This window comes from Rhinopithecus bieti, unplaced genomic scaffold, assembly GCF_001698545.2.
Source record: "Rhinopithecus bieti isolate Rb0 unplaced genomic scaffold, ASM169854v2 scaffold_1673, whole genome shotgun sequence".
Taxonomy (NCBI): Eukaryota; Metazoa; Chordata; class Mammalia; order Primates; family Cercopithecidae; genus Rhinopithecus; species Rhinopithecus bieti.
This window is the reverse complement of record NW_016804690.1, coordinates 243,518-257,179: the sequence shown is the minus strand read 5'-3', so window position 1 is coordinate 257,179 and position 13,662 is coordinate 243,518. Positions and strand designations below refer to the sequence as shown.

The 13,662-nt window shown below is 37.9% G+C and overlaps 1 protein-coding gene across 2 annotated transcripts in view; it reads right to left on the bottom strand.

The window, feature by feature from the left end:
• Positions 1 to 737: 737 nt before the first annotated feature.
• The window catches only part of WDR26 (WD repeat domain 26), a 49,102-nt gene continuing 36,177 nt past the window's right edge, over positions 738 to 13,662 (bottom strand). For both annotated transcript variants that reach the window (XM_017869941.1, XM_017869940.1), the window contains exons 13-14: positions 9,243 to 9,428; positions 738 to 5,435 (exon numbers count right to left, since the gene is read on the bottom strand). In XM_017869941.1, coding sequence (XP_017725430.1) covers positions 5,410 to 5,435; positions 9,243 to 9,428 — 212 coding nt within the window. In that variant the 3' untranslated portion in view covers positions 738 to 5,409. The remainder of the gene's footprint in view (positions 5,436 to 9,242; positions 9,429 to 13,662) is intronic.

Genomic DNA, 13,662 nt, shown 5'->3' with positions numbered 1-13,662 from the left:
TTAGTTGGCTGCCAAATACTTATTTTCACATTTGAACTTTTGAACAAAATAGGGCATGCAATTCCTTTGAAATGCAAATGCTCCTAAAATTTTTCTAAGTTTATCCATGAATGCACAATGGCCCTTAAAAAGATGATCCCAGGCCAGGCGCGGTGGCTCATGCCTGTAATCCCAACACTTTGGGAGGCTGAGGCAGGTGGATCACGGGGTCAGGAGTTTGAGACCAGCCTGGTCAATATGGTAAAACCCCGTCTCTACTAAAAATACAAAAATTAGCTGGGCGTGGTGGCATGCGCCGGTAGTCCCAGCTACTTGGGAGGCTGAGGCAGGAGAATCACTTGAACCCGGGAGGCAGAGGTTGCAGTGAGCCGAGATCACACCACTACACTCCAGACTGGGCGACAGGGCAAGACTCCCTCTCAAAAAAAAAAAAAAAGATGATCCCAACAGACTAACCACTGCTTCTTTAGCTATCACTCACAAACTCTAGGTACATATATGGAAGGCAAATTCAGCAAATCATAGCCAGGCATGATGGTTTGTGTGTGTTATTTCAGCACTTTTGAGAGGCTGAGGCAGGAGGATAGCTTGAGCCCAGCAGTTCAAGTCCAGTCTGGGCAACATAGTGAGACTCTAAAATACATAAAAATTCAGCAAATCAATTGTTTTAGGCAAAAAGAGTACTACTTAAACATTCAGATTAATGGATATTAGGAGATGTAACACACCAAGAATTATTTAGGTATTCATTCTGTTTATTGAATTGAAAGAAAGGGAATACAAACGACTGGTTAAGTGCTGCGCACTGACATGGAAAAGGTGTATTTAAAAAAATCCCAGTAAAGCAAATCAAAGTTAATGTAGTTTCAATTGAACAAAATTAAAGACGTTTAATACACTACACATTTATAAAATAAAAGTCAACAAAGGGTGTTTCGTAATTAGTAAACAAGTGAAAATAAATATCAGAGACCTGAAGTTTTTATACTTTAATGAATAAAGCAAAGAAATTTAAACTAACTAAATATAATCTGAAAGGCAGTTAAAAAAACAAAATTCAAAACCCACCAAAATTGAAGAACACAATCTTTTGAAACATTTAATCAGTCCATAGCAAATAGTTATTACATACCAAAAGCTCTAAGTGTTAACTAGTTCCACCACAATGCCATGTAAATCTTGACAATTTAGATATCTTGAGATCAACACTTAAGTTCTTTTCTTGATCTCTACAGCTTGGTTTGTAAGTACATACATGCTTTTGTGGATCTATTCCCCTCGCCACACACACACATTTTCAAGGAGCCAATAACATTTTTTCCATCTGTGCCTAAAAATGTTACAATTCAGTTCTAGCACATTGACCCTGATAACGAAAATGTTTAGGTTAAAGATGGGGACACAATTTCAATCTTATAAAAATATACCAGTATTAACCAAACCTTAAACTCAGAGGGCACTTCACATGTGCACGAGACTTTTAGTAAAAATGACAAGATCCTAGAACAGCTGTTTCCAGGACTTTTTAATGAATCAAGTACTCTCTCTCTCACACACACAGAGCGCACACACACACACATTTTTATACTATTAGTTTTGTTAAATCCAGGCTATCTGGATTAAGTAGATAGGGGATGGATTTTATAGTTTTATTTTGTAACTATAGGGCAGCTACTATAACAATAGCTTAACAACACTGAAAAATTTCAATTAAGTTCACCCTGTTTTTAGAAAGTGTCTAAGTGTAAATGCAAATTCACCTATTCTTAAGTTAGCAGTTTATGTTAAATCAGATATGGTTTCTGAAATGGAAGTAATGTGTTGGAGAGCAACCCAAAAGGAGAGTTGCTAAATTATAAATGAGAAATTAAAGTAAAACCAAATCAAAATATTTATACATTTTAGAGATGGGACAAAAAGGATATTAAGAAAAATGTCTTCTTTCCTCCCCATTCAAAAGCAGCCATTCTTCTACTGTGAAAGAAACTGACATGGATATTTTCCCTTTCAAGAGATGTATGATATATTTACCCACTGTGAGGCAGAGGTGATAGGGTCAGTTCTTGTTTGCAGGAACCAACATCCTAAAAAAGAAAATTTCAGGATGGGGAGGGGTGGGAAAGAAGGATTTTCTATTAATGTCATGGAATGCCACTCTAGAGGCAGAACACTCCTAATAATAAAATTCACCATATTACTACTTCTGTTTCTTTCAGACTAAGAAAATACTGCCAAAATTGGATTTTTTTCTCCTTTCAATTGTAGGATATTCTAATTATTTAAAGTTAGGGAATCCCTTCCCCCCCCCACCCAATAAAATGGGCCAATTTGTAGGGATATATGCAAATAAAATGTTCTCTGTTTAAAATACTTACCTGGTTTAATGTAACACATTTATCTGGCCAATAAGAGCAACAGAAATGTAGCTGTTATGAAGACTAATAAAATACAAAAACCAAAGCTGAAGCTTTGTCATCCCTCCCCATTAACTCCCACTCCAATTCTTTACTACTCACATACTAATCTCAGTAAGCCCCAAGTACAACATTTTATCATTAATGACCAATTATTTGGAGGAAAAAGACATTTAATTTTATATTTACTCTAGCCCTTAATCAGTGCATAACAACAAAAACATTTTTAAGCACATGGAAATGAGCCTACTAACCTGATATTTGGAGCCCAAATTCTCCACTCTATTTTGATCTATGTGCAAAAAGTATTGGTACTTTTCAGTTTATACATTTGTTAGTATCCTGTGGCTGGTTTCATAGTATGAGACTCACTCTTAAGCCTACTACAGAGCCTACAGCACTATCAGAAGTTTTCAATTAATAGCTATGGATTAGAAAATCCTGTGATCAGTTTCTTATACCATAAAATTCTAGGCTTTACCATTTATTTCACCTTTCTAGCACAGTCACTGCATGGCAAATGTATGAAACAGACGTTTACAGCAAATTGGCACAGCAAAGTACCAGTATATACAGGAAGCTGCCAGTTAAGACAGACCCGGAAAACAAACTCACCTAGCTGCTATAGAAACCTTTGCATAGTTGTTACTCCGTTTTAATAGGAGTTATGTTCTTGTAAAATGTGCCTCACTTTTACTCCACTTTTTAAAAAGTGTTTTTTAACTATACTTCAGAAGCACTCTGAAAACTCAGATCTAGGGGTGGTTAGGTGAAGTAAAGTAGAATCTGAGTGCCAAATTGCCCCTGAATGGGCACAAATCTCAGTGAGTGTTACAAATGCACCATAGCACACTGTAACCAAATTTGTAAACAGCTGTGGAGTTTCTATGCCCACATTTAGTGATGTTACTGTAGAGACTGGGGTGTATTAACGGCTTCAGGGTATACATGAATCACTTAAAATATGAATGGTTTTTAACTATACTGAGGTAAAGAGAAGTTGCCACTTAATTACATACAGTTACCAATGAAGATTTTTATTCAAGCTTAAAGTAAAATAATTTTAGTTAAGAAAATGAAGTACCAGATAAACTGTAACATATATTTTAACTTAGAAGTATCAAAACAGAAATTTTTGGATTCTCTAAGTGGTGGTCTCTGCAAAATGGAGCTTGAAGAAATCTTTTACATACCAATTTGATAAGAGTCTGCTGACCACGATCTGTCATTTTCTTTACTACGGGCTTCTGGGAGAATGCATGCTATTTTAAGGCCAAATGTGTTTTTCTTTCTTCTCCCTTTCCCTGACTTTTCCCTTTCTCCCATCCCCAACCACCTACCCCACAATGGAAGAATTTTTGACATCCAAGTCCTCTCTCTTTGTGGATCCTGGAGGAGTCTATTCATGATCATGATTATATTAGAGACTTGGCTATGCCTAAAGGGGAACTTAGTATAAGACTTTTTCTTCACCAGAATCTTATTTTGGGGGTATCCCCATTCTCTTTCCAACAGCTGGGATCACCCTATTTATCCTCTACTGAAAAAGGGAGGGAATTTCAAGGGAGACTATGTTATATTGTATTCAGCTGTTATGGAGTTTAAAAGCACAATGTGAACATCAGGCTTTTGGCTTATTTTAAATGTGAAATTCTCAAAATTAAAAGTGCTTTTCCACAAAGGAAACCTTTCCTTAAACAGGAGGGGAGAGAGAAAGACGATCCACAGCACCAGTTTAGAATGAGGTTCAGTATGGCAATATCTGAAAAAACTGAGAAGAAATATTCTTTAAATTTATGTATCCCTATATGTCAAAATATTAAGGGCAGTTAAGATAAATGACTATGAGGTTTTAATCCCAGTTTGTCTGTAACCTGCTGAATTCTTCTAATAATTTCAATTATACTATAAACTCCCAAAGCGGTTATATCTGTTGATTTCTACTCTTTTGCTACATCACACCAAAATTACTTCCTAAGTTGAGAACAACTTGGAACAAGCTTTACTGAAAACCAACTGACTACTGATCTCTCATGTTGGTGTATTTAAAATTCTTTTTGAATCTTGAATTTCTTCAAGATCGGGTACTGATGTTCCTTCAGGAATAAAACAAAAGGGGGGAATCTTCAAAGCATTACTCTGAATTTCCTGTGTAATGTCCTTCCAAGCACTGTTTCTGACCATGTCTCATGTGGTATTCCAGAAGAGCTTCAGTTATACTGCGTATCTAAGTCATTGAGGAAACTGTTTTTAAGCTGGTTTAAATTCCACATGTATACAAATGAAGTCACTTTAATCCTATAAATACTTCTTAATTTATTTTTAAAAAATTGTGCTGTTAACCCTTTTACGGGGCAACAAGCTATGTGAAAAGTACAAAACTTTTTGTCAAATGTAATATTGAGAGTGCTTTTGACATAGTTCACTGGTTTATCATCTGGATCAGTATATACTGCGCAACGGGCAAGGCTAGAATCCATGAACCAAGCTGCAAAGATCTCAAGCTAAATAAGGCGGAAAGATTTGGAGAAACAAAAGAAGGAAATTCTTTCCTATCCAATGTATACTCTTCAGACTAATGCACTCTTTCTATCAAGCCTTCTAAACTGTTAAATAAAGTTTTCCAAACAAGCATTTAAACTTCATTACACAGAAGAGCAACAAGAATGGTATCCTGCCAGACAAAAGACAGGAAGGAAAAAAATATATATACTGAGTTCAATGGGTAAGCCTGAATGTAGCACAGTTCTTCACAACCGATGGGGGGATAATTCAACATGGTGTCCAACAACGTTCTAACGACGTGCTTCATCTCAACTGGTTACTATGAAGCAAGGTGTAAATGTTTGGCCCCAATCGGGCTTCAGAAATGGTTCTTTTTTCATGACGAGCATGTCTGTCCAGCTATCAATCATGTTTGTTTGCACCAAATCCCAAGCCATTAAAATACGACTAATTTTAAGTTAAACAGAAGTCGTCTGCTCCAAATTCGCCATCAACTATCCATGCTACTGCATTCCTCTGAATGAAGACAAGATGAAATGTATGGGTCGGGGCGGGGAGGGGGATGGAGAGGAAAAAGAGGGGAAGGAGAGAAAAAAGTTACCAGTTAGAAAGTTTCAAAATTAGCATTATGACATTACAAAATTATACTGTCATTAAAAAATCAAAGCAAATTCTTGATACTTTCATCATACTCATTAAAAAAAGTGTCTATATCATGTCTTAGACCATATATTACGATCTAAATTCATGATTATTTTGAATACTGAAGAAACCCAAGTGAATAATCATGTTAGAATCTAATGCTTTTATTTTTTTGAGACAGGGTCCCACTTAGTCACCCAGGCTGGTGACGTAATTTGGGCTCACTGCAACCTCTGCCTCCTCGGCTCAAGGGATCCTTCCACCTCTGCCTCCTGAGTAGCCAGGATTACAGGCACCTGCCACCATGCCTGGCTACTTTTTGTATTTTTTTGTAGAGATGGGCTTTCACCATGTTGTCCAGGCTGGTCTTGAACTCCCGAGCTCAAGCGATCTGCCTGCCCTGGCCTCCCAAAATGTTGGGATTACAGGCACTGGCCACTGTGCCTAGCCTCAGAATCTCATACCTTTGAGATATAATTCATATACTATTCAATGCAACCATTTAAAGTGTACACTTTGAACCTGGGAGGCGGAGGTTGCAGTGAGTTGAGATTGTGCCGCTGCACTTCAGCCTGGGCAACAGAGTAAGACTCCATCTCAAAACAGAAACACAAAAACAAAAAAAAACAAAAAAAAAAGTGTAAAATTCAATGGTTTTTAGTGTATCCACAGAATTATACAACCATTAATAATCAATTTTAGAACATTTTCAGCATTCATTAGCAGTCAAACACCTCCCCAAGCCCTAAGTAATCACTATATCTATGTTGTCTATAGATCTGTCTATTCTAGACCATTTCATATAAATGGAATCACAGTATATGGTCTCTTGTGTCCTGCTTTCACTCAGCATACTGTTTTCAACGTCCATTCATACTGTAGCATGCATCAGTACTTCTTCCTATTCCATTTTATGCATCCTTCAAAAAAAAAACCACGCCTGTAATCCCAGCACTTTGGGAGGCCAAGACAGGTGGATCACCTGAGGTCGGAAGTTTGAGACCAGCCTCACCAACATGGAAAAACCCCGTCTTTGCTAAAAACACAAAATTAGCTGGGCATGGTGATGTAATCACTCAGCTACTCAGGAGGCTGAGGCAGGAGAATTGCTTGAACCCAGGAGGCAGAGGTTGTGGTGAGCCGAGATTGCGCATGGCATTCCAGCCTGGGAAACAAGAGCAAAACTCCATCTCAAAACAAACAAACAAACAAACAAAAACCCCACAAACTTAATTCTACCGTTAAAATAAAATTTAATTTATAGTCCATAATTCTACTGTTAAAATTTATCCCTTTTGAAATGGAGTTGAGTGAAACATTTTTATTTAAATGACTTACAGTATTTTACTGTGTTACATTTTTCCTTTTTTGTTTCACCTTCAGAGACAGGGTCTCATTCTGTCCCCTAGGCTGGAGTGCAGTGGCATGATCGTAGCTCACTGAAGCCTCAAACTCCTGGACTCGAGGGATCCTCCTGCCTCAGCCTTCCAAGTAGCTAGGATTACAGGCACAAGCCATCATGCCTGGCTGTATTTTGATTTTTTAATATTGATTTATTTAGCCTCATCTACATTTTTCTTTAAGTTCTATTCTAAATAGGTATTACTTTCATTAGAAAAAGTGTTTCGGGGTCCGGGCGCGGTGGCTCACGCCTGTAATCCCAGTACCTTGGGAGGCTGAGGTGGGCGGATCATGAGGTCAGGAGATCGAGACTATCCTGGCTAACGCAGTGACACCCCGTCTCTACTAAAAATACAAAAAATTAGCCGGGCGTGGTGGCGGGTGCCTGTAGTCCCAGCTACTCGGGAGGCTGAGGCAGGAGAATGGCGTGAACCCAGGAGGCGGAGCTTGCAGCGAGCAGAGATTGCGCCACTGTACTCCAACCTGGGCGACAGAATGAGACTCCATCTCAAACAAAAAAAAAAAAAAGAAAAAAAAAGAGAGTGTTTTGGGGTGGAAGGGGGATACTCCAGAAAATAACTTGCAAAAAGGACATATAGCCAAATATCTGAATATACAAGTATTATTTTTTTCTATTTCAGGTGAAAATGACAACCATTTTAGGGCTACACCCATGTTGGCAAAGTACAATGGTGAGTTGCTGAACTGGACCCAGATCCTACAAATTAGCCAAAATTTGGCTCACTCACTAAAGTGAGGGTCTACATTAGTCAGATTCACCAAATAGCAGCACACTCTTATTCCATTGCTATGGAGGCATAAAACATATCCTCTTCTGGGGTAAATCTGTTACTACATACCTAGTATTTTCCTACTTCTTTAAACCAAGTATGTTTATTTGAAGAAATAACTTCCAAATGACTAATAAAATGAGAAAAACACAGATTGAATCACAGTTGCAGATCTATAAAGACTTTGGGTTTGCAGGCCTTTGGTTGAAACCCAAACAGGACAACACAAGAAGGTAAAGATTTCTGGTCTTAGTTGATTTCCTAGAGGAATGTTAGAATGTCAGGTAGTGATCTACAAAGACAAAAAGGTCCTTCAAGGTTCTCGGCAAACGAACAGTAGTTCTCAAAATTTTGACCCGTGTGCTCTTTGTGTTTTGTATTCTCATCTCTGATTGCGTATCCTTACCAGCCAGTGAGATGTGGTCAAGCCTTCTACAGTCTGTACCACAGAGACAAAAGTATAAGGAATATACTTTTTCAAACCATACAAGCTACTCCGATAACCCTCCTCCACAGAGAATCACTTAACTGAGAGCAATTAGTCATCTTTCTCACTAAAAAAAAAAAAAATTTAGGTGGGACATGCTTAACAAAGAATCTGTTTATAGATAAACTGCTTTCTTCTAAGCAAACTAAACATTTTACGCACTCTATTTAAGAGTGAGTCATTGACATGAAGTTTCTCATTACTTCTCATGATATCTCTCATTATATCATGTAGTACTGATATATTATGTTCAATTAAGCTTTTGGCCTTGACTGTTAACCTTATATTTTGGCCTTTCTTCATCCCCAAGTATCTCAAAGTGGTGGAAAAAACCTTTCAGACTTAGACTTGAAGACCTGATGGCACTCAACAAATGAATTAGTTTTGGCATGCTGCAGTTTCCTTACCTCTAAAAATAATGATAAAAATACTTCCCTTACAGGACTATGAAGACTTTATGCAAGATAGTACATGTAAAGGGATTAGCATGCTGCTTGGCACACAGGTACATGATCAATTTTAGTTCTCGTCTCTTTCCCTATCCATTAAACACAACTCATGTTAGTATGATGCATGGTGTAAACAGACGTTAAACAGTAAAATCCATAATGAAGATATTTAATATCTAAAGTTGTTCAAATTTTGAATGGTTAGTTTCATGTGTATAAAATGCTTCCTACAATATTACATTTAGGTAGCATGATGAAGCAAGATTTTCAGTAAGATTTTAAAAATGAAACTACTAAATAGCTAACTGGATGTCAATGAGGTATCATATTCCAGCTTATTCTTTTCACTGTCCCCCCGAAAACAACCACTACACTATTGGCTCTTAGATTACTTAAACTCATTCTGTGGCCTGAGATAGGGTACAATATGTAAAAGAGAGAAATCACATACCACACTTTAAATAAACTGCTACTTAAAACTGCTTTAAGTTTGTAATAAGCCAAGCAACGTTTCATTTGGACAAAACATAGTAATATTATACAATGGTATTACCTTCAATATTCTGGTGGTCTATAAAAGGTGCTGGTCCCCATATTCTAACAGTGCCATCATCTGAGGCGCTGGCCATCATGGATGGAATCTGTGGGTTCCAGCTCACACAGTTTACTGTACGTGTGTGCCCTGTCAGCTCCGCAATTGGCAGTTCACTACGTTTGTGCCAGATGTAAACCTTGTGATCTGAACATATAGTAATTCAGAGAAAAGTTTTACATTAATAAAACCAACTAACTGATCTTAAATTTATCATTCACTGCACACAGAACAAGACTCTTTACTAGAACTTAAGGGGAAAATAAATATACCATGAATAGTTTAACATGTTACCTTATGAAAAAACGTTTAAATATACACTTTTTTCCTGTTAAAAGATGATCAGCTCTCATCAAGTCACACACAAAAAAACTATCTGCAATATTCTGTCAATACATGAGTAATGAAGAATTATAAATCAAGGCCTTTGAACATAAACAAATCCAGGATAGAGATGGTGATAAATTCTATGGAAATGGGAAGTGACAGAAAAGCAATGTATCCAAATTGAATAATGAAGCAAAAATGAAAACAACAGCTAAACCTTTATTGGGTGCTTGCAAAGTACTAGGTATCAACTACTTACTGCATATTATTTAATATTCACCACTATCCCATAAAATGGGTATTCTGCTTATCTTTTTTTTTTGAGACGGAGTTTCACTCGTCACCCAGGCTGGAGGGCAGTGGCGAGATCTCAGCTCAGTGCAACCTCTGCCTCCCGGGTTCAAGCGATTCTCCTGCCTCAGCCTCCCGAGTAGCTGGGATTATAGGCGCGTGACACCATGCCTGGCTAATTTTTTGTATTTTTAGTAGAGATGGGGTTTCACCGTGTTAGCCAGGATGGTCTCCATCTCCTGACCTCGTGATTCGCCCACCTCAGCCTCCCAGTGCTGGGATTACAGGCATGAGCAACTGCGCCCGGCCTGCTTATCCTCTTTTTAATGGTGATTGAAACATAGGTTATGGTTAAGTGGTCTGCTCATGGTTAACAGTTAGTAAATGGTAAAGTTGGGATTCACATCCAGCAGCCCTGCTCAAGAGCTTACTAGTGAGAGTAGACAATGGTCCCTTATCTGTATCACGATATGGCTTTGTAGACTATAATCTCATGAAGTGACCACAACAATCAAAATCCCCTACAGCTTTGTTTCTGTGTAATAAACTAATCTTCAAAAAACTAGCCACATAGTATAGAGAGTATTGGTTGAGAGTATGGACTCTGGAATCAGACTACTCAACATTGAATCCTTCCTCCAACACTGAGTAGCTGGGCAACTTTGGGCAAATTACTCACTCTTTACAACCCTTCACCTATAAATGGGGGCATGAATTTCATATCATGTTGTTATAAGGATTAAATATATTTGTATATGGAAAGGTGTTTGGAATAAACACCATTTATTACTGTCATGAGATTAAGCACAGGCGACAGTTCTTGAACAAGGGCAGAATCCCAGGGCAAATTAGAAACGTGTATAACTTAATGATATATCAGTTAAGTACGTGGCCAGTGTGCAAACTGTCAGTGGGTGTACTGCCAATTGAGGAAACCTTAGAGGATGTGCCTTAGCTTCAACATTTCTGACATGAAGATAAAAAGCTGGAACTGTATCTGAACTTTTTGTGTGTGTATGTGTGAAGCAAAAGCTAAAAGGCACCAATTAAAAAACTGAATTTATCTTCTTAGAAGTATCGGCTGCTCAATAATTTCTGAAAATAATTTTTTTCTTACATGAAATGAAATTAGAGAGAGAGGAAAAAAAAAGTAAAGACAGATTAGCTGTATTTCCTTCCTAAACTGAAGAGGTCCACAAAGAGAAGGACCACAGGGTTAAAGTGTGAATGCAACTGAAATATTTCTCTATTTGGAGGAAAATGTTTTTGTGAATATATATTCAAGAAGCATATTTGCTGAAAGGCAGGAAAAACAGGATTTGAAGTAATCAAGGTCAAAATGACAGGCTTTATCATCAAGCTCTGTTTGCTGTATCAATTTGAGAAATCTATTGCTTGTGCAAAGGTAAAAAAATAAGTCCCGTTTTTCTACATATTGCCAGCACAGTGAAAAGGCTTGAGTAGTGGTACAGCTTTTTTGGGAAAAGGTTTCTTAATTGCTCTATTTTATACTGGCACTTACATATTTGGGGATTTGGAGGGTCAATGAGATATATTCCTTACAAATAAATGGCAAATGGATTACTGTGGTCATCCTGGGAGATAATATACTCACTACATCTGACTGAAGTTCAAAACATTTTCAAAACCATTGTAAATCACTTGAGTCATAAGAAGACTAATCTCTGTACTTGACAGTGGTCTAATATGTAGCCCTAAACCAGAAGTTAATTATAGTATTCGTCAGGGTTGGTTCTAAGTAAGTTTGGGCTTAAAAAAAGTTTGGCTTTTCTAGGGATAATGGTAGCCATACATAATTTTAAGTACCTCTAGGGTACATATTTTTAGAAAGAGCTGTACAGGATTCTCAGGCATAATTAAGAGATAATTAAGAGAAAGAAAACCTACCAGAAGCAGGATTGAACAGACCATGAGAGAAGACATCTCATAAATAGGAGGAATTTAAAAGCAAGAAGGCTTAACATATTTAGACCACAGGAAAATTTAATTAGAAACTAATATCTGTTATCTCCCACGATATATTAAAACAGACAAACAAAACAAAACAAAAGCCAATAGAGAATCTAGAAGTAGATTTTTCCTGACTGGAAAAAAGTAAATTCCCAATTGCTACCTAACAAATCACTCTTCTTTCCTCCCAGTCTCATCTGACACTGATTTTTGGTGGAAAGAAAGAATTGATGAATTCAGGCTGGGCACAGTGGCTCACACCTGTAATCCCAGCACTTCAGGAGGCTGAGGCAGGTGGACTGCTTGAGCTCAGGAGTTTGAGACCAGCCTGGGCAACACAGTGAAACCCCATCTCTACAAAAATTCCTTGGGGCTACTTGAGGGGCTGAGGATGGAGAGACTGCTTGAGTCCAGGAGGTGGAGGTTGCATCAAGATCGTGCCACTGCACTTAAGGAAAGAAAAGGAAAGGAATAGATGAATTTATATGCTTGATGTTAAAATCTAAATCTCTAAATGTCTCTCTTTGTCCCAATCCTTAAATATGCCTTATTCTTAAAGGAAAACCTCATGTGCACTTTATGATCTGCTTATCTACTGAGATCAGTTTTTTGTCAAGACAGGAACAGTAAACATCTTATACAATAAATGGAACATAACATAATCTAATTCCTTGGTCTATCTTATAAAACCAGATTCAGTATGTATTTTCTTTTTTTTTTGAGACGGAGTCTCGCTCTGTCACCCAGGCTGGAGTGCAGTGGCCAGATCTCAGCTCACTACAAGCTCTGCCTCCCGGGTTCACGCCATTCTCCTGCCTCAGCCTCCCGAGTAGCTGGACTACAGGCGCCGCCACCTCGCCCGGCTAGTTTTTTGTATTTTAGTAGAGACGGGGTTTCACCGTGTTAGCCAGGATGGTCTCGATCTCCTGACCTTGTGATCCGCCCATCTCGGCCTCCCAAAGTGCTGGGATTACAGGCTTGAGCCACCGCGCCCGGCCTCAGTATGTATTTTTTACTTTTTGTAGAGACAGTGTCTAGCCATGTTGTTCAGGTTTGTCTGGAACTCCTGGCCTCAAGCAACACTCCCATCTAGGCCTCCCAAAGTGTTGAGATTATAGGTATATGCCACCATGCCTGGCCAAAAAAGATGACTTCAATAATTTGCTTTTATAGTACCTAGAACTGTACAGTGGGTATTCAAGAAAAATGTGTTGAATAAAAATGTGCAATAATTTGCAACTAGTTAAGTTCCTATCACCTTAAAAAGTACACTAAATTTTATTACTGCCTCACTTATTTGTGCTTGCATCTTCTAAACAATTCACACTTTAAATCAGAGTGGCTTTAGGCATATTCCTGTCTGGAATACTGACACTTTTAGATTAGAGAACAAGTTTATTCAAAAGGGTAGTAGTAGGAAGAATTCAGGTAATTTCAGCTTTCCTAAAATCTTAAGAATTATCAAACTCAAATTAACTCTGGTGACCACTGAAGAAAAACTGAAGAACTAACTACAGTTAAATCTGTCCAAGTTCAGGTAGAGCATCATAATTAACCTTGATTTTCCAGACATTACCAACCCTTAAAAACCATCAGTCCCATGAAAATACAAGTCAAGATATCAAAGTATAATAATTTAACTAAATCTTGATTCGACACATGCACCAAACACTCTGCTACATGGTCAGAATAAGCACTGCTGATCTGTGACAATATGGAGGGCTTAGGTCATTACAGAAAAGGAGAAAGTAATACATGACAGTATGTAACAATTTGTGATAATACGGGGGCT